This window comes from Microcaecilia unicolor, chromosome 1, assembly GCF_901765095.1.
Source record: "Microcaecilia unicolor chromosome 1, aMicUni1.1, whole genome shotgun sequence".
NCBI lineage: Eukaryota > Metazoa > Chordata > Amphibia > Gymnophiona > Siphonopidae > Microcaecilia > Microcaecilia unicolor.
Window position 1 is genome coordinate 602,998,172 of NC_044031.1, and position 22,484 is coordinate 603,020,655.

The 22,484-nt window shown below is 45.2% G+C and overlaps 1 protein-coding gene across 3 annotated transcripts in view; it reads right to left on the reverse strand.

The window, feature by feature from the left end:
* TRAPPC9 (trafficking protein particle complex 9) overlaps positions 1–22,484 on the reverse strand; it is a 1,491,395-nt gene that overhangs the window by 1,295,220 nt on the left and 173,691 nt on the right. For all 3 annotated transcript variants that reach the window (XM_030219557.1, XM_030219566.1, XM_030219550.1), the window contains one exon: positions 343–469. In XM_030219557.1, coding sequence (XP_030075417.1) covers positions 343–469 — 127 coding nt within the window. The remainder of the gene's footprint in view (positions 1–342; positions 470–22,484) is intronic.

Here is a 22,484-nt window from a genome sequence, read left to right on the forward strand (position 1 = left end):
GCCCCTAATTCATAAGCATAGATCATTAAATCAGTGCTTTGCCCCTAACTTCTTTCCCCTGCTCTAAATTCAAATCTGTTGGCTCTCACTTTTTATATGCCTAAATTTAAGAGTTTACCTAAGTTTTGAGAACAAATTTAGGGACAAAGCCCTAGTAAATTTTTAAAGAAGCAAATTTAGGAGCACAATTCTCAAAGTTAGAAATATAAATTCTTTGAATATTGGATCCTAAAAGTTTAACAAGAAAAATAATAATTTGACTCATTATCATGCTACAATAATTTACTTAAAAAACCCAATGTGAAAGATTATCCAAACTAAATTTATCAGGCAAAACCTTACCTTACAATAGGAAGCTTGGTAAAAGGAACAGGAGGCAGAAGTAATCCATCTGGAAGTGTGATGACTTCCATTGTACCAGGACATTTTGATGTATAGCTTTCTAAGCTTTGAGTCACATCTTTCTTTTCTAAAGAAAAAGAAGAAAATAAAGTTTATTCAGTCGTCTTAAAATCAGCTTCACTGACCCGTAATTCGGTATACAAGCATAAAATACGTTTCTATGTCTTGTACGGAGAGATTACAACCAAAGATGAACCAGTAGATTCTATACGGTTCTAATTCCGAGTTCGATCAATTAAGTAGCAGTAGAGAGGGTCCAAGGGTACAGAAACAAGGACAGCAAAAAAGAAGTGCACAAGGACCTTCAAAAGAGTGGGCCAAATCAGAAAACCTTTAATAAATCAACCTGACACGGGCTGGGTTTTGATGTGAATACACCTGAATCAGGAGTCAATCGTAGTCAAGGCACTTGAAAACAGCCAAAGAAAAAAATTCTCGTTCCAAGCTTTGTTTGGCGGTTTTTGCTGCAAATCACTGCGTTGGAAGATGCATTCGACTTCACAAGTGCTGACTGCCTTTCTGCTGGGTTGACTTTCTGTGACCAAGCCACAGTTATCAGTGATACGCTTTGGCATCTTTGATTGTAGCTGGAATGAGAATTTTCTTTTTTGGCTGTATTCAAGTGCCTTGACTATAATTGACCCCCAACGCAGGCATATACATGCCTAAATGCAACCCATGTTGGGTCAATTTATTAAAGGCTTTCTGATTATCCCACTCTTGAAGGTCCTTGAGTGCTTCTTTTTTGCTGTCCTAAGTTTGATCAATTAATCATGGCTAAAATATTTCTAAAAAGAATCTATTACAGGTCTGAAAGCATATTTGTTAACATCACAACCATGCATCTCATTTAATTCAGTTTTGTTATAGATTAGGTAAACGTTCCATGAAGAGAGGCAACATATAGCATAGACTATCTTATCCTTCACAACAATGGATTTCTAGGCTTAACACTCTGCAACCAAAGGAACTCAATATTGAGATGACATGGGACCAATTACTATGAAATCAGGCTGTATATGAAAATGAATGTGACATTTTCCAAATGTCTATTTGAATCTTTAACCTTGGAAGGGACTATTTTGATCCATGTGGAGGGACATTTTCAATATGGTATCTAAATTCAATTTTAGATGTTTTGCGAAAAATGTCCAAAAATCCAGTAGCAAACATGACCATTTTCAAACAAGAAAACTGTCCAACTTTTTTCTGAAAATGACCATTTGCTAGACATTTTTGTGCTTAGTGTGTCGTCTATCTTTCAGGACCATTTTCAAAGAAATAATGTCCAAAGGAAAAACACACAAGAACAAGACACTGGGATATATGGGGGGGGGGGGGGGGCAGAATTCTTAGTAGACTGGCCCACAGACATCCCAGCAGAACAGTGGGGCACCCTAGGGGGCAATGCAGTGGATGTCACATAAAAGAACCCAGGTACATATCTCACCATTACCCCCTTATTTTATATGGTGAGCCCTCCTCCAAAGCCCCCCAAAAAACCTACTCTACCCAACTGTGCATCACAATAGCCCTTATGCCAGCAGATTTATTTATTTACTGCATTTGTATCCCACATTTTCCCACCTATTTGCAGGCTCAATGTGGCTTACAATCAACAAGAATGGTGGAAATAAGTTAGAATTAGACAATTAGTATTACAGTAGGATCTTGGGTAACAAGGTACTGAAAAAAAAAAAGAACATGATCGTGGTATAACAAGCAGATATTGTAAGACATTTATGATTAAATGTGGAGGAGTTGTGTATAATCACATTGGTTGATCTTTGTGGTATGCCTTGTTAGATAGATGGGTATTCAGTAGTTTGCGGAAGTTCGTTAATTCGTAGATCGTTTTTAAGTTCCTTGGCAATGCGTTCATAACTGTGTGCTCAAGTAGGTAAAGTTTGACGCGTGCATTAGTTTGTATTTCAGACCTCTGCAATTAGGGAAGTGCAGGTTGAGGAATTTCCGGGATGATTTTTTGGCATTCCTGGGTGGTAGGTCTATCAGGTCTGACATGTAGGCTGGTGCATCTCCGTGAATGATCTTGTGAACTAGGGAGCATATTTTGAACGTCATGCGTTCTTTAAGTGGGAGCCAGTGTAGTTTTTCTCGTAAGGGTTTGGCACTTTCATATTTTGTTTTACCGAATATGAGTCTAGCTGCAGTGTTTTGGGCTGTCTGAAGTTTTTTGATTATTTGCTCTTTACAGCCGGCATAGAGTGCGTTGCAGTAGTCTAGGTGGCTGAGCACCATTGATTGTACCAGGTTTCGGAAAACGGGAAGAAAGGTCTTACTCTTTTTAATTTCCACATGGAGTGGAACATCTTCTTGGTTGTGTTTATCGCGTGGTTCTCAAGTGTTAGGTGTCGATCGATGTCATCTCTATATAGATACAGCATGTTGATTGAGGGCTCACACTTTCCACCATAAGTGTAACAGTTAAGAGTGGAATATGGGCCTGGGTCCCCTTCTCTACAGTCCACTGCACCAACCACGAGGCTAATCCAGGGACCTACTTGATGCTTTAATAGGACTGGACATACCATTTAAAGCTATCATAGAGGTTGCTACATACTGTTTCTTTCACAGCTTTGGTGGGTGAGAGGGGGTCAGTGACCACTGGGGGAGTAAGGGGGGGGGGTTATTCCTATATTCCTCCAGTGATCATCTAGTCATTTACAGCACCTTTTGATCACTTCATCATGATTGAAACAGGTCTATCTAAAAACATCTTAATTTTGGCCCTAGATGTATTCACACACAAATTACAGACAAGGGGAAGGGCAAGCAAATTACAGAGAATACACTCTGTGCCATGAGCACAGGCTAAGCAGAACAACGAGAGCTCACAGCTGCAAGAGATAACACTAGAGCGCCCGCTGTAGGGAGAGGTAAGTTTAAATAAGGTCTGACGTCTGCTGCCTCAGACATCAGCTCAATCCATGACAGGCCAATCAGAAGAAAGTCCCAGTCATTCCCCTGCCTGTATCAGTAGAATGATAACATACTTCCTCTGAGCTGGAAGTATCAGGATGTGAGTATATGCATCTTTTGAGTCTAGAGAGCACAGCCAATCATTTTTCTGAATCATGGGGAAGAAGGGTGCCCAGGAAAACCATCCTGAACTTTTATCAGACTAGGAATTTCTTCAGGGCCCTTAGGACTAGGATGGGATGCATCCCCCCTGTCTTTTTCTGCACAAGGAAGTTCCTGGAATAGAATCCCTGCCCTTCTTCCCCGGGTGGAACGGATTCAACCGCACTGGTCTTTAGAAGGGCGAAGAGTTCCTCTGCAAGTACCTGCCTGTGCTGAAAGCCGAAAATGAGTTCTCGGTGGGCAATTTGGAGGCTTGGAAATCAAATTGAGGGTGTACCCCAAGATGGACTATTTGAAGAACCCACCAGTCTGAGGTTATGAGAGGCCACCTTTGGTAAAAAAATTTCAACTTCCATCCAACCGATAAGTCATCCGGCACGGACACTTTGATAGTGGCTATGCACTGCTGGAGCCAGTCAAAAGCTCATCCCTTCCTTCTGCTGGGGAGCAGCAGGGGCCTTGGGCGCACACTATTAACTAGAATGAGCGCGCTGGGGCTGAGTCTATGCAGGCTGGCGAGCCACAGGAGCGTACCTACGCCTAGAATAGGAATAGGGAGAACTCTGCAACCTACCAAAATACCTCCTGTATGAGGAGGTGGCTGCAGAAGATGTCTGGCGAGAGAGAGAAGACAGCCTCAGTGTGCTTTTTGATCTGGTCAGCAACCTCTTCAACCTTTTCTCTGAAAAGGTTAAACCCCCCCTCCCCCGCCCCGGCAAGGGGCATCCACCATCCTCTGCTGGACTGAATGGTCAAGGTCAGAAACACGTAGCCATGAGCGGCACTGGTGTCAGAGGCTGCACCATGGGCTGGGGGCTAGGCGGGGCCGCAGCGGAAGGCATGGAAGGCACAAGCACCCCCGATGCCGCTGCACATCGCCACATCAATCCCTCCAACAGCTCTGGGAGCAAGGCCCGGATATGCTCGTCGAGAATCGCCATCAGTAAAGCTTGAGGGGCCTGTATAGGCTCAGGTTGCTGACCTGCCTGAGGTGCTGGAGCAGGATCTCAGCTGCTAGAAGAACGATGCATCGGCACCTCTTGGATGGAGGGGGAGCAGTCCTCCCAGCGTTGACGCTTGTTGGGTGCCAAATCCCTCCCGGCACCGTGCTTTCAAGATCAGTGACGGTGCTTCTTGGCCTTTGCCCGATGCACTTCATCCAAACTCCTCGATGCTGATGAGGACGACGTCAAATCCTCACACCGCCTTGTGGTGGGTCAGACGATGGTTGGTCATGGGGGGCCTGCATAGCAGGAGGCCTCGAGGAGGTGGAGAACCACTCGAAGCCTCGCTGCAGCCATCCCTACCTTGACTCCCAACGCCGATGCTTCCTTCGAAGGACACAATTTGCAAAGGCTATGGTCAGGCCCGAGGCACTGAATACAGCAAGAATGGGTATCAGTACCTGAGATGGTCTGGTTGTACCAGGAGCAATGCTTGAAGCCACTGGGAGTCTTTGATGACTTGGAAGGGAAAATGGCTGTGGCAAAATCAAAGGTCACGATTGTGCCTGAAAAAAAGGGAAAGGCACAAAAAACAGTATAGACCGTCCAAGCAGGCCTAAAAGGGGGCCTGCGACGAAAAACAAAGAAAATGTAAACGTGGAGAAGAGAAAACTAAGAAAATAAGGGGACAATTTTTTTTTTTTATTATTATAGAAGAGGTACAAAAAACAAAAAAATTAGTGCCAAAAACGCAGAAAAGGCTCTTCCTGGGTGTGTGAGGAGCAATGCACAACACAGCTGGTTCCTCCCATGGAAAAGAAAAAAAACTGAAGAGACGCGGATGCACTGCGGGCAGGAAGGCATGCAACCCAGAAGGCTCTCAAATTTTTCTTTAGCTGGCTCTGCCAATTCCTGGGCGACGCGGATCGTCTACCCATTTGTGAGAATGGTAAGCCTGCTTGTCCTCGGAGAATATGTAAACCACTGACTGTAACCACAGAAAGGCGGTATATGAATTCCCATTCTATCCATGTCCTCTAGCTTTTCCATTTTCCCTTCTCTGGAAAATATTTGTTTCTATTTTAATACCTTTCAAATATTTAAATATATCATATCTCCTCTGTCCCTGTCACCTCGTCTGTGGTGAGCAACTTCTTGAGTTTCTTTTTTCTCTTTTTGGAATACAGATTTATTTATTTATTTATTACACTTGTACCCTGCTCTTTCCCACATACAGCAGGTCCAGTGCAGCTTACTTGGAGGGGCATAATCGAACAGAAACGCCTATCTCCATGGGTGTTTATCTCCGAGAACGGGTCCGTGAAGGGGCGGACCGAATCGTATTTTCGAAAAAACATGGACGTTTATCTTTTTTTGAGCTGGGCGTTTTTGTTTTTCAGCGATAATGGAAACCGAAAACGTCCAGCTCAAAAACGAATAACTCCAAGACATTTATTCGTGGGAGGGGCCAGGATTCGTACTGCACCGGTCCACCTCACATGCCAGGACACCAACCGGGCACCCTAGGGGCACTTTTACAAAAAAAAAAAAAAAAAAGGTAAAACAGCTCCCAGGTGCATAGCACCCTTCCCTTGGGTGTTGAGCCCCCAAAATCCCCCTCAAAACCCACTGCCCACAAGTCTACACCATTACTATAGCCCTAAGGGGTTTGGGGGGCACCTACATGTGGGTACAGTGGGTTTGGGGGGCGGTTTGGAGGGCTCCCATTTACCAGCACAAGTGTAACAGGTGGAGGGGGGATGGGCCTGGGTCCACCTGCCTGAAGTCCACTGCACCCCCTAATAACTGCTTCAGTGACCTACATACTGCTGCCAGGGAGGTGGGTATGACATTTGAGGGTGAAAATAAAAAGTTGTGAAACGGCATATTTTGTGGTGGGAGGGGGTTTGTGACCACTGGGGGAGTCAGGGGAGGTCATCCCCGATTCCCTCCAGTGGTCATGTGGTCATTTAGGGCACTTTTTGGGGCCTTATTCGTGGAAAAACAGGGTCCAGGAAAAGTGCCCTAAATTCTCGCTAAAAACGCATATTTTTTTCCATTATCGGCGAAAGGCGCCCATCTCTGATCGGCAGATAACCACGCCCCAGTTCCGCCTTCACCACGCCTTCAACACACCCCCATCAACGTTGTCCGCATCCGCGACGGAGTGCAGTTGAAAACGTCCAAATTCGGCTTTTGATTATACCGCTTTATTCGTTTTTGGGAGATAAACGTCTATCTCCCGATTTGGGTCACAATATAGGCGTTTTTCTCTTTCGATTATAAGCAGGATAGTAAAACAAAGCATCTTACATGGTAAAGAATACAGTAAAAACAAGGAAATGTAGGAACAGTATTATAAATTGTGATGATCATAACTACTTACATTATGAAAGGCATTACAAAGGACATGTGAAAAGAACGTAATGAATTAGAATAGGGAAGGTAGACAAGGATATGATAGGTGAAAGGGAAGGAGAATGGGAGGGAAATGGTAAAGGATGGAGGGAAGAAGATGAGGGATTGAGTATAATATATAAGAAAAAAACTATATAACTGAGTGAAGAGCAATTTTGAGTCCTTTAATTGATTGAACAAGGCAAGAAGTCAATGCAAGCAGGTAATATAACAAAAAAGCCAGTAAAATATGGGGCAATTAATGTATTGTCTCAGTCAATTAATAGATGTACCTCAAGGAAAATTGTGAAATTGTGTTGAATATGAAAATATCAATGGGTAAAGGATTGCTAGACAAAATAGCCTGCAAAATAAAAATGAGAAATAAGAAATATAGTACTAAATTGGATCCTGGATTACTGGGAGACCTAAACCAACTGGGATAATGGGAAAAACCATCTATGCCATATTTATGTCCACCTAATTACAAGCTTCCTCAAATTTGCAGCAGCCATCGTCATTATTATTATATTGGTATATAATTGCTACTAGGTCAATCATTTAAGTGTCTTCATAAAATAGGCACCTTTCTGCCCTATAAACCTTGGCACCCTGTTATGAAATTATCCTCAAATACACAACAGAAAGCAAGAAAACATTTGCACTCTCATCAACATAGAACTATATTCAGATCTCATACCCAGCCTTTTGGCTTAGCATTACATCTAGAGAACAACTTTAATTTAAAATGGTACTCCAGTGATGAGTCACTTAGGAAAAAAGTAAGATCACTGAGCTGCTAGACATGTCCACTATGTGATTTCTTTATAAAATTTGCTCAGTTGAATAATATTTTTACATATTCAGTTATACAAAAAAACATATTATGACACAATGAGTAATTCTTTCCTGAGCCAATATTGCCAGCTTCTGGTTACTCTACTGAATGACATGAAACTTTTTTTTACAGTAGTTTATTCCACAGTAACTTATCAATAGTATATGTGTCTCTGATGTCTTAAACTGGCTAACATATCTCTTTAGATCACTAGCATGACATTTCCCGCAGAATACACCTGCAACCATTTCCTACATAGTGATTTATTAGGCAAATAACACTGTTTATAAAAGGAGATTTGTCACAGAACTATGATTAGTGCAGGCAATCTCTACAAAACTGAATCATTACAAGATTTTTAGCATCCAGTTAATAACAAATACAGCTTTTAATATGTAAATAGACTTACAATAAGAGGGTTATTTCAGAAACCTTCTTTGCGATTTCTACATGTTTATATCACATACGACTGTAAAAACTGATTTGAGAGCTGCTTACACATGGCAATCCACATTAAATAGCAATTTCAAGAGGAAGTAGCTTGATCTAACAGCTACGTGTAGTCCCCATTTCACAAAGAGAATACACATATATATGAGGGGGAAGTTCCATCTTGGCTTTTACACCTGTTCAATGGCACATATAGGTTCTTTTAAAAAGTACTAGTTTTGGCTAGGGCTTTACTCAATGAGTCATTCTTTTTAATCCCATGTGGTATTCATCAACCTCCAAAATAAAACTATATTGAAATTGCAACCACACTACCTGATTGGCAGCACTTACATGTACAGGTTTGAAAAATGGGGCAATACACAAGGGTAAAATCATGCCTTACCTGATCATTTTCTTTCCGTTAGCAGTAGCAGATGAATCCAGAAACTGATGGGTTGTGTCCATCTACCAGCAGGTGGAGATAGAGAATATTGTACTGAAGACAGTGTTCCTGGATGGCCAGCCCCCTAGTCAGTCAGTATATGTCGCATCACAAAGCAGAACCACAAGGGAAAATCCTCAGAAAACCTTCCTCACAAAAACGCCCAACAGACAACAAACATGAACAGAGGAAAGATCCGAAACATAATTGGATATGTCAAACGTAGCAAGGAGTGTGTTTCTCCTCTGAAGAAACTGAATCCTCTTCCTTGTATCCTTATATAGGTGCTCACTTACTTCCATGATTTTTTTCTTTTCAGAAAGAAAACCTAAGGCAAGAGAGACCCCCATCAAAACGTGGCTGAACAGGAGGAATCCTGCATTCATCTGCTGCTACTAAAGGAAAGAAAATGATCAGGAAAGGCATAATTTTACCTTCCTATGTGTCAGCAACATATGAATCCAGAAACTGAAGGGATGTACATAAGTAATGCCATACTGGGAAAGACCAAAAGTCCATCAAGCCCAGCATCCTGTTTCCAACAGTGGCCAATCCAGGCCACAAATACCTAAGCAAGATCCCAAAAAAGAACAAAACATTTTATACTGCTTATCCCAGAAATAGTAAATTTTCCCCAAGTCCATTTAATAATGGTCTATGGACTTTTCCTTTAGGAAGCCGTCCAAAGCTTTTTAAAACTCCGCTAAGCTAACCGCCTTTACCACATTCTCTGACAACGAATTCCAGAGTTTAATTACACGTTGAGTGAAGAAACATTTTCTCAGATTCGTTTTAAATTTACTACATTGTAGCTTCATCACATGCCCCTTAGTCCTAGTACTTTTGGAAAGCGTAAAGAGACGCTTCACATCTACCCGTTCCACTCCACTCATTATTTTATAGACCTCTATCATATTTCCCCTCAGCTGCCTTTTCTCCAAGCTGAAGAGCCCTAGCCGCTTTAGCCTTTCCTCTTAGGGAAGTCGTCCCATCCCCTTTATCATTTTTGTCGCCCTTCTCTGCACGTTTTCTAATTCCACTATATCATTTTTGAGATGTGGCGACCAGAATTGAACACAATATTCGAGGTGTAGTCACACCATGGAGCGATACAAAAGCATTATAACGTCCTCATTTTTGTTTTCCATTCCTTTCCTAATAATACCTAACATTCTATTTGCTTTCTTAGCTGCAGCAGCACACTGAACAGAAGGTTTCAACGTATCATCAACCACAACGCCTAGATCCCGTTCTTGGTCAGTGACTCCTCACGTGGAACCTTGCATGACGTAGCTATAATTCGGGTTCCTCTTTCCCACATGCATCACTTTACACTTGCTCACATTAAATGTCATCTTCCATTTAGATGCCCAGTCTCCCGGTCTCGTAAGGTCCTCTTGTAATTTTTCACAATCCTCCTGCGATTTAATGACTTTGAATAACTGTGTTGTCAACAAAAACTGGGCCCACCCTGGTTAAGGTGGAGTTCATCCTTTCGGAATAGGCTCCCCCTTCCCTAGAATGTTGCCCAGTTCCTAACAAATCTAAAACCCTCCTCCCTGCACCATCGTCTCATCCATGCATTGAGAGTCCGGAGCTCTGCCTGTCTCTTGGGCCCTGCGTGTGGAACGGGTAGCACTTCAGAAAATGCTACCCTAGAGGTTCTGGATTTGAGCTTTCTACCTAGGAGCCTAAATTTGGCTTCCAGAACCTCTCTCTCACATTTTCCTGTCATTAGTACCCACATGTACCAAGACAGCCGGTTCGTCCCCAGCACTATCTAAAATCCTAAGTGACGCATGAGGTCCACCACCTTCGCACCAGGAAGGCAAGTCACCAGGCAATCCTCATGTCCACCAGCCACCCAGCTATCTATATGGCTAATGATCGAATCACCAACTACAACAGCTGTCCTAACCCTTCCCTCCTGGGCAGCACTTTTAGACATATCCTCGGTGCGAGAGGATAGTACATCCCCTGGTGAGCAGGTCCTGGCTGCAGGAGTACTTCCTACTTCACCAGGGTGATGCTGTCCTTCTAGGAGACCTCCCTTCTCCAAGGTAGCACAGGGGTTACCAGACTTTTTTGTTGTTATTGTACTTCCTTTATGGAATTCTCTTCCACTATCTATAAGAATTGAGAATAATTATTTAAAGTTTTGTAAACTGTTAAAGACATTTTATTGGGCATTGTTATTGATTTATATTCTTGTTAATAATATATGTGAAATACTCTTCTATTGGTTATTGAGACCTTGAAAGAATCTACTATATTGATTTAAAGTATATTATTTCTAGTGCTATTAACCCTTAGTGCCCAACATTCCCATATGGGATTTTATTATGGGAACATTGGGCACTAATGGGTTAATTATTAGTTTTCAAATGTTATCAACATTTAGGATTACCTTTGGGTTTTCTTAATTTGTAAACTGCATTGAACCCTTGTTAGAGGGAAATTGTAATAAATAAGCCTTACATTGACATTTTTGAGCACCAACACCAAAGTTTGAGTGAAAATACCTGCATTCAAATTTTTCTCATAGTTCCATATTTTGTTCTCTTTTTAGTACATGCAAAATACTTTACACACAGTGCAAAAAAGTCCTATGTGCTGATCACAATTTATTCTCATCTTAAATCATGAGACATGCTGGGTATTTCTTTTTATTCTACTCATGAGCACAAAACTAAAATGGAATTCATAAATTCCTACACATTTCTTGACCTTTACAAAAACTATGAAAATGCTATATTGTGGAACTAATAATAAAATTCATAAATCATAATGTTTTCTTGAAGATGTTTGTTTCTTATCATACTTTCTCTGTAGATAACATAAATATACAACCCTGTGATTTATGGTGCCTTATAATGGATCAACACAAAAAAAGATGATAATCCCTCAACGCAAAAAGCAGCAATGTGGAGAAAAAAAAAAAAGAGTAGGGGAGGACCAATCCAATTCCAGCACAAGGGCAAACAAAATAAAGTTTATTGAACAAAGCCTTAAAATGTTAAATGGACTCGACATGGATCTACGTTGCGGCACAAAAACCACCTGCCTCAGGAGTCAATAATAACTGCAAATGTGAACAGAAAGCAAGTAAAAAAATATGTAAAAAAACAAATTCATATATATATTAAAAGTAAACCTATTTAAAAAAAAAACATATATATATATATATATATATATATATATATATATACACACACACACACACACACAGTAAATAAAGATTCAAATATTCTGAAGTTATCACTAATAAATAAAAAAATATCACTATAGAATTATAAACATCAATGTACACAATTCATAATCAAATTAGAAATAAAACAATGTGAAGGCTCTGTTTACTAAGATGAGATTGCGTTTTTAATGCACACTAATGCTAGAGACACCCATATATTCCTAGGGGTGTCTTTAGTGTTAGTGCGTGCTAATTTTAAGTGCACAGTAAAAACGTTACTGCGCCTTCAGCGTAGCTTAGTAAACAGGGCCCTAAATCTGAAAAGCATACAAAATTATATAAAAACACTTAACCACATAAGTGTAATAAATGAAGATGGGAAACTATAAAACTTGCACCAACAGATTTAAAAAAAAGACATACCAGTATGGATGATCATGAGTAAACAATGTTCACTGTTCCATGTAAATTCAATGTTCATAGTTCCAAACTGTCCAAAACACAGCAGCCAGACTCATATTTGGAAAAACGAAATACGAAAGTGCCAAACCCCTAAGAGAAAAACTACATTGGCTCCCACTTAAAGAATGGATTACGTCCAAAATCTGCACTCTGGTACATAAAATCATACACGGCGAAGCCCCGGTCTACATGTCAGACTTTATAGACTTAAAAGAAACAGCTGGAAAAACAACTTCAAGGGATCAATCCAAGACAAGGGGTGAGATGCTCCAGAAAAACTTTATTGAGGACCCAACACGGTCCGTGTTTCGGTTTTTAAAAAAACCTTCATCAGGGGTCAATCAGTAGTTGCACAGAGGATATACTGACAGACAAAGGAGCTCATAAAATGTAGTCTCTTCAGCTTCTGGAAATTACAGTGTGGCAATCTCTACTAGGGGGTCCTTCTCCTCCTCCCCAGGCTCTCCTCAGGTACTTCAGCCAACTGGAACGCCCTGGGAGTTCAATGCACTTGTGGCCTGAACTCCCAGGGCGTTCCAGTTGGCTGAAGTACCTGAGGAGAGCCTGGGGAGGAGGAGAAGGACCCCCTAGTAGAGATTGCCACACTGTAATTTCCAGAAGCTGAAGAGACTACATTTTATGAGCTCCATTGTCTGTCAGTATATCCTCTGTGCAACTACTGATTGACCCCTGATGAAGGTTTTTTTAAAAACCGAAACACGGAACGTGTTGGGTCCTCAATAAAGTTTTTCTGGAGCATCTCACCCCTTGTCTTGGATTGATCCCTTGAAGTTGTTTTTCCACCTGTTTCTTTTCAGTGTTGGATTTTTGTGGAAATTTTTGGACCTCTTTTGTTTTTGCGGTTGTTAGACTTTATAGACTTACCAACCAGGAATACTAAAAGATCATCACGTACATTCCTGAATCTCCATTACCCCAACTGCAAAGGACTAGAATATAAACTAACATATGCATCCAGCTTCTCCTACTTAGGAACGCAACTGTGGAATGCATTACCAAAAACCACAAAAACAATACACGACATAACTAAATTTCCGAAAATTACTAAAAGCCAACCTGTTCAATAAAGCATACCATAATGATCCATTCTAAATACTATACAACAAAACTCATAACAGAACTGGACTGAACGGAACTCTCTATTCTTGAATGCCTAAGTCACTCTGTCACGATTGAACCTTAACGCATTACCATTTTATTTCTCATCACGAAAATGAATTCTTTTTACTTGATTGCCTAATCTACTCTGTCAACTACGAACCTTAATGCAATATAACTCTGTATTTCTCCTTCCAGAAATGGTGATCGCTATTACGGAACAATGAAAGCCACATTGAGCCTGCAAATAGGTAGGAAAATGTGGGATACAAATGCAACAAAATAAATAAATAAATAAAATGCAAACAGCCATTAAAAAGGAACCATAGATGCAATTGTTAAAACATACAGCTTAATGTGCGGATACACACGTGCACATAAATTTGGAAAAGTGCAAACGAAGAACTAAAGAGTGATATATGAATATGCACTAGAGCATAATGAAATAATGAACGTGAGAGAACAAATAATTGGTGAAAAAATTAGAATCAAGAAAATAGTGAAAATATATCTCAAATAAATTACTAAGGAGCCCTTTTACTAACCTGTGTAGGCGCATACATGCATCCTATGCATGTCAATTTTGAACTACTGCCTGGCTACCACATGGCCCTGGTGGTAATTTCACTTTTTTGCATGCACCCACTAAGCGTGCAGGAAAGTTTTCAGCGTGCAGCACTAACCAGGCAGTAATTGGCATTGTACCGCCTGGTTAACACGTAAGACTTTACCACTAGGTCAATGGGTGGCGGTAAGGTCTCAAGACCCAAAATGGATGCGCGCCAATTTTTATTTTGCCGCACGTCCACTCCCCCCCCCCCCCCAAAGGTCTTTTTTGCAGGCACACTGAAAAATGGACCTGCACAGGTTCAATACACGCATCTACACAAGCGCAGGCCATTTTTCGGCGCACCTTAGTAAAAGGACCCCTAAGTGCAGAGAAGCAAATAAAGTAAAACTAAAAATATGGTATACCGGCATCTCCAACAAAATTAATACCAGCCAAAAAGGTATGAGCTGAAACTAAAGACAAAGAATAAATCAATGGTGCAACCTAATGTAGTATATTAAAGATAGCAAAAAATGTATTATGACAGACAGCAAAGAAACAGAGGGAAACAAGCTGCCACAGGAATAAATACTGAGACCACAATAAAGAGCAACCTTAAAAGTGAATCGATATTATGGCAATTACCCCCAGTTTCTATATAGTGCGTTTAGAATTAGGTGCCAAAATTGGTGAAGATTCTATAACACCGTGTGTAACTTAATTGGCTTAACAAGCTGTCAATTAAAATGTTATATTATGTATTGTGTTGGCATTATAAGTAGTATACTATGACATACTTTGTATTGTTATTCGAATGTTTTTACTGCTGTAATTGTCTATTGCTAATGTTTGATTTATTCTTATTGTACACTGGCTTGAGTGAATTCCTTCAAAAAGGCAGTAAATGAAACATATAAATGGCGAGTGACCTTACTCACTTGCAAATGCGCAGCAGAGACTTCTCTCTCTGTCCCGCCCCCGCGTCAATACGTGATGACGGGGGCGGGACAGAGAGGGAAACTGGGTTAAGCCGCCGTCGCCACCGCTCCCCCCCAGGTCGCCGCCACCGCTCCCCTCCCCCCCCGAGGTTGCCGCTGCCCCCCCCCCCCACCCGGCCCGAGCACTCTCTTCGGTACTGAACTTACATTGGCGAAATGCAGCACGCAGAACAGCTGAGCTCCCGTCGCCCTTTCTTCCCTGCCTGTGTCCCGCCCTCGCCGACGTTACGTCACACGAGGGCGGGACACAGGCAGAGAAGGAAGGCCGACGGGAGCTCTGCTGATCTGCGTGCTGCCTGCGTTTCGCCGATGTAAGTTCAATACCGAAGAGAGGGCCCGGGGCGGGTGCAGGGGTGGCGGTGACTCCGGGGGGGGGGACCGGTAGCGGCGACCTCGGGGGGAGGGGCAGCAGCGAGGGGAGGGGACCTTGCCAAAACCCCATACTAGCCCATTTTAACAGGCTCAACGGCTAGTAAATCCTAATAAAATAAAATAAGCGCTGATATCAGCATTTAACAAGCAATAATGAGAACTAATTGGCACTGATTAAAAGTGAGGTGCACAAATAAAAGCATATTCTGTAAAGATGCGTGCCGAACGTCTAATGAGCACAGGCAAAAAGGGGCATGGTTATGGGCAGGGAAATGGGCGTCCTAGTTATAGAATATGGCCCAGTGCGCCTAAATCTATACACCAGGATTTACGCCATGTTTTAGTGGATGTAAATGGATGCACACAGATTTAGGCGCAGAAATATCAACTAAGAGTATTCTATAATTGGCGCCTAATTCTAGGTGCCAATTATAGAATACGCTTGGCACCGATTTCAGCGTCAATTTTTTAGGCCCCATATATAGAATCTCCTCCTTAACGGAGAAACAAAAGCTAAGAAAACAAAAGAAAAAGTCAATCATAAGGCTAACTAGTGAGATATCTACTAGCTAGAAAAAGCTATAATCCATTTTGCATAAACAGCAGCAGAAACAACATAAATAAATGCTGCCAGTGCACTAATATCAGAGAGACGCATGCATATCCATACTAGTACTGAATTGGAAAAATGCCATGCAGATGGCTTAATTAAGTTGGCGACATAACAACAGATGCAAACTCTGCCTTACTAAACATAGAAACAGCACATGAACGTGTGAGCCAACTATTATAGCAAGAAAGAATTAACGATAAAGCCATTGTCTTCAATAAATATATATAAATAATCACAAAACAAGCTTACCAACTGGTTACCAATACAAAAAAAACCAACATGGCCCCAAAGAAGTAACAATTCTGAGAAAACAAAGGCATCAGATGTATACTTTTAAAGAAGACCATGTTGTATGTAACAACTAGAAAAAAATCCAAGGTAAAATTATGTATCATACCTGATAATTTTCTTTCCATTAATCATAGCTGATCAATCCATAGACTGGTGGGTTGTGTCCATCTACCAGCAGGTGGAGATAGAGAGCAAACTTTGCCTCCCTATATGTGGTCATGTGCTGCCGGAAACTCCTCAGTATGTCGATATCAAAGCTCCATCCACAGGACTCAGCACTTAGAGAATTACACCCACAAAGGGACACTCTGCCCAGCTCACCACCGCCGAAACGGGGGAGGGGAATTAACCCAGCTCATCCCCACACAAGTGGGGGAGGGGAATCCGTCCAGCTCATCCCCGCGGAGCGGGGGAGGGACACCACCCCGCCGATGCGGGGGGATCTGGCTTATCCTGCAACCGCAACCGCGGGAGGAGCTGACTGACCCTAACACCGCCGAAGCGGGAGGGGTACAAAGCTGCCCTACAGCCGCACGAAGCGGGAGGGAGTGCCGGCAGAATTTAAGTCTCAATCCAGCCCCGTAAAACGGAGGGGAGAGGAATGCAGCAGCTCACTGTAACACAAACTCGTCTCAACTCTTGAAGAATCCAAGTGAAAAAACTTGAACACGAAGTCCTCCTGAAGTAACTGAAGACTAAACTTGAACCTAAAATTCAACCAGAATATAAACAGTACAGATATCTGGGAGGGGCTATGGATTGATCAGCTATGATTAATGGAAAGAAAATTATCAGGTATGATACATAATTTTACCTTCCATATCATCATGCTGATCAATCCATAGACTGGTGGGATGTACCGAAGCAGTACTCACCCAGGGCGGGACATTGAAATCCCTGACCTCAACACTGAAGCTCCAAACCGGGCCTCCGCCCGAGCAGCCACAGTCAAGCGGTAATGCTTGGAGAATGTATGGGCCGATGCCCAAGTTGCCGCCTTGCATATCTCTGCCAAGGAGACGGACCCGGCCTCTGCCATCGAGGCCGCCTGAGCTCTAGTGGAGCGAGCCTTCAGCTGGATAGGCGGCACCTTCCCCGCGGCCACATAAGCCGCTGCAATGGCTTCCTTGACCCATCTTGCCACTGTAGGCTTAGCAGCCTGCAGACCCTTACGAGGACCTGCAAACAGGACAAACAGATGATCCGATTTCCGGAAATCATTGGTCACTTCCAAGTATCTGATGATAACTCGTCTCACATCCAGATATTTGAGAGCAGAGAATTCCTCTGGGTAGTCCTCCCTACGAAAGGAAGGGAGACAGAGCTGCTGATTCACATGGAAGCGAGAAACAATCTTGGGCAGGAAGGAAGGCACTGTGCGAATAGTCACTCCTGCCTCAGTGAACTGCAGAAAAGGCTCTCGACATGAGAGTGCCTGGAGCTCGGAAACTCTTCTGGCTGAAGTGATAGCCACCAAAAAGACTGCTTTCAACGTCAGGTCTTTCAGAGATGCCCTAGACAAGGGTTCAAAAGGCGGCTTCTGCAAGGCTCCTAGCACCAGGTTGAGATTCCACGCAGGCACCACTGAGTGCAGAGGAGGGCGCAGGTGATTAACTCCCTTGAGAAAGCGCACCACATCTGGCTGCGAAGCCAGGGAAGCACCCTTCAGGCGGCCTCTGAAGCAAGCCAGAGCCGCTACCTGGACTTTAAGGGAACTGAGCGACAGGCCTTTCTCCAGACCTTCTTGCAGGAACGCCAACACTGAAGAAATTGGAGCAGTGAAGGGAGAAAGTGAGCCTGCTTCACACCACGCTGCAAAGGTATGCCAAACCCTGGCGTAAGCAGTAGAAGTAGAGCGCTTCCTCGCTCTCAGCATAGTGGCAATGACCTTGTCTGAGAAGCCCTTCTTTCTCAGACGCTGCCGCTCAATAGCCAGGCCATAAGACCAAAGGGGGAGGGATCCTCCATCACCACGGGACCCTGATGTAACAGGCCCTGTTCCACTGTCAGCCGCAGAGGATCGTCGACTGAGAGCCTGATCAAGTCCGCATACCAGGGACGTCTGGGCCAGTCCGGACCCACCAGGATTATCCGGCCCGGATGCTTTGCCACCCGGTCTAGCACCCTGCCCAACATGGGCCAGGGCGGGAACACATAGAGAAGCTCTTGTGTCGGCCACTGTTGGAGAAGAGCATCTACTCCCAGGGATCGAGGGTCCCGTCCTCTGCTGAAAAAGCGCGGCACTTGGCAATTGGCCGATGACGCCATCAGATCTAGGCTCGGCTGGCCCCAGCGCTTCGTGATGTCCAAGAACGCCTGAGCAGATAGCTGCCACTCTCCGGGCTCCAAGGTATGGCGACTGAGAAAGTCCGCCTTGACATTCATGACTCCGGCAATGTGGGCCGCTGACAGCTGTTCCAGGTTCGCTTCCGCCCACTGGCATAGATTCATGGCCTCCTTGGCTAGAGGGGCGCTCTTGGTACCTCCCTGGCGGTTGACATAGGCCACAGCCGTGGCATTGTCCGACAGGACCCGTACTGGCTTCAACGCCAGTACCGGGATGAACTCCAAAAGCGCCAACCGAATGGCTCTGAGTTCCAGGAGGTTGATAGACCACTTTGCCTCTGCAGGAGACCAGTGCCCCTGCGCTGTCCTTCCCAAGCAGTGGGCTCCCCAGCCCGACAAAGAGGCATCCGTCGTGACAACAATCCACTCCGGGGTCACCAGAGGCATTCCTGCAGACAACTTGTCTGTCTGCGTCCACCAGCTCAGCGCCTTGCGCACTGCTGGGTCCAAGGGAAGGCGCACAACATAATCCTCCGACATCGGAGTCCAGCGCTGCAGCAGAGAGTGTTGTAGTGGTCTCATATGAGCCCTGGCCCAGGGCACTACTTCCATCGTGGCCGTCATAGAGCCCAACAGCTGCACATAGTCCCAAGCCCGAAGAGGAGAGGCTAGAAGGAACTGGTCCACCTGAGCTGAAGCTTGACAATCCGATTGTCTGGCAGGAACACTCTGCCCACTTGGGTGTCGAATCGAACTCCCAGATACTCCAGGGACTGAGTTGGGTGCAGCTGGCTTTTCTCCCAGTTGATGATTCACCCCAGGGAGCTCAAAAGAGCAACCACCCGGTTCACAGCTTTGCCGCACTCTGCATAAGAGGGGGCTCGGATCAACCAGTCGTCCAGATAAGGATGGACTTGTACTCCTTCCTTCCTCAGGAAGGCCGCGATGACCACCATTACTTTGGAGAAGGTCCGCGGAGCAGTAGCCAACCCGAACGGGAGGGCTCTGAACTGGAAGTGTCGGCCCAGGACTGCAAAACGCAGAAAGCGTTGATGAGGAGGCCAGATGGGAATATGCAAGTACGCTTCCTTGATGTCCAAGGATGCCAGGTACTCCCCTGCCTTCACTGCCGCTAAAACAGAGCGGAGAGTCTCCATGCGAAAGTGCCGAACTTTCAAGGCCCGATTGACCCCTTTGAGGTCGAGGATAGGCCGTACAGAACCTCCTTTCTTTGGTACCACAAAGTAAATGGAGTAACGCCCCTTGCCAAGCTGATTTTCTGGCACCGGAACGACCGCGCCCAGGCGGATCAGATTGTCCAAGGTCTGCTGCACTGCCACAGCTTTGACCGGAGACTTGCAAGGAGAGAGTACAAACCCGTCTCTTAAGGGTCGGCAGAACTCTAGCTTGTAGCCGTCTCTGATGACTTCCAGCACCCAAGAGTCTGAAGTTATTGTGGTCCACTCGCCCAGAAACGAGGACAGCCGTCCTCCAATCTGCACTGGGGCGTGGACCAAGGCCCCGTCATTGGGTACGAGACCCTGGGGGAGGACCAGAGGGAGCACCTCCGGGACGGCGGTCTCTGCGAAAGGAATGCTGCTTGGGGGAGAAGTTCCTCTTGAAGGAAGAGGGGGCAGAGGAGCCCGACCTGCCCGGGCGGTACCGACGGGCTTCCTGAAACCGTCCTCTGGAGGTACCAGGGCGAGTACTAGCCCGAGCCCTGACCTCTGGTAACTTCTTGCCCTTAGACGTGCCGAGATCGGTCACGATTTTGTCCAGCTCGACCCCAAAGAGCAGCTTGCCTTTAAAAGGCAACCTAGCCAGGCGGGATTTAGAGGCGTGGTCAGCAGACCAATGCTTCAGCCAAAGCCACCGCCGCGCAGAGATTGTCTGAGCCATGCCTTTAGCTGAGGCCCTCAAGACATCATACAGCAAGTCTGCCAAATAGGCTAAGCCCGATTCCAGGGCCGGCCAATCAGCCCTCAAGGAAGGATCCGAGGGGGAAGCCCGCTGCACCATAGTCAGGCACGCCCTGGCCACATAGGAGCCGCAAACTGAGGCCTGCAAACTTAAAGCAGCCGCCTCGAAGGACGACCTTAAGGCCGCCTCCAATCTTCTGTATTGGGCGTCCTTTAGGGCTGTGCCACCTTCCACCGGCAACGCCGTTTTCTTAGTCACCGCAGTGATTAAAGAATCCACGGTAGGCCACAGATAGGCCTCACGTTCACTTTCAGGCAAAGGATAGAGGCGGGACATAGCCCTAGCCACTTTAAGGCTCGCTTCCGGGACATCCCATTGAGCCGAAATTAAGGTGTGCATGGCATCATGCACGTGGAAGGTTCTAGGCGGGCGCTTCGTCCCCAGCATAATGGCAGAGCCAACAGGGGCTGAGGGAGAGACGTCCTCCGGACAGGAAATCTTCAAAATGCCCATGGCCTGCACTAACAGGTTGGGCAAATCCTCTGAGCTAAAGAGCCGCGCTGCAGAGGGGTCATCCGCGCCATCCGAGCGGGGATCCGTCTCCTCCAAGGAATCCGCAAAGGACCGTTGGGAGAACTCAGATACGCTGCCCTCATCTACATCGGAGGAGACAAAGTCCTCCAAGGCCTGGGAATCAACCCGAGGGCGGTTACCTCCGGGGGCCTCAACCTCTTTACCAGACGAGGGAGCAGGGGCAGCGTTTTGCATAAGGAAGGCCTGATGCAGCAGCAAAACAAACTCGGGGGAGAAACCCCCCAGACTGTGCACTTCCGCCGCCTGGGCTACAGCCCTAGACGCACCCTCAACCGGCGCTCGCAAGAGCGGGGGAGAGACATGCTGCGCATCCAAGATGGCGTCCGGCGCGACACTCCACGAAGGAGCCACGCGGGAAGAACGGCGCTTAACTTTAGCTGCTTTTGTGCCGTCGCCCAAATTAGGGGCGTTCATGGCATTAATGTCTCCTACCTCAAGGGCGGTCCAAGAAGAAGCCGTCCGAGCCTCGTGGCCGGCCAAGATAGCGGAGGCGAGCAGCGGGGGATGGGCGTTTATGGCGGGAAAAACCGCCACACCGGAGGAAGGACCGGGACACTCATCGGTCACCCAACAGTCACCCAACAAGGGCGAATCAGACTTTAAGACCCCCGCATCCCCTCTAGAAGCGCCCAAGCGATCCGGGGAGCGACTCTTTGCGCCCTCGCCCTCCGACGCCATAGGCCACGTGGAGATCAATCGGGGAACCCCTTGCCCGCTATAAAAAGGTAAAAATTACCTGCTTTCCGCTCCGAGCTGTAACGACTTGGTGTCCCAGTGAGTAGCTGCAATAAATGTTTAAATAAACGTCGAAATAAACGCCTTTAAGGACGTTCAAATTTTTTTTTTTTTTTTTTAACGGAGCCAGCGGGAGGGGGGGAGAAAAGGAGGGACCTGGCGCCACCAGGTTTGCACTTGCTCAAGAAGAGCCCTCAACCCCAGGCACTCAACAAAACCTAAAAATTAGGCTTGGAGGCCTAGCCAGAGCTGCTGCTGTGTGTGACCACCACCTGCTGAGATAGAGAACATACTGAGGAGTTTCCGGCAGCACATGACCACATATAGGGAGGCAAAGTTTGCTCTCTATCTCCACCTGCTGGTAGATGGACACAACCCACCAGTCTATGGATTGATCAGCATGATGATATGGAAGCCTCAATTTGGCATTAAATCAAGTCTTGTCAATACGGCCTAATGAAAACGGTAATGGAATTCAAACATGCATGGGATAAACACAAAGGAATCCTGTTTAGAAGGAATGGTTCCGTGGAATATTAGGGGAGATTGGGTGGCGACGCCGGTAATTGGAAACAAAACGGGGGCTAGGCAGACTTCTATGGTCTACGCCCTGATTGTGACTGAACAGATAGGGATGGGCTGGAGTGTAAATTTTAAGGGGCTTCAATGTTAGCTTCAGAACTTAGGACAAGAACAGTACTGGGCACACTTCTACGGTCTGTGCCCTGAGAAAGGCAAGGATAAATCAAACTTGGGTATACATATAAAGTATCACATACCATGTAAAATGAGTTTAT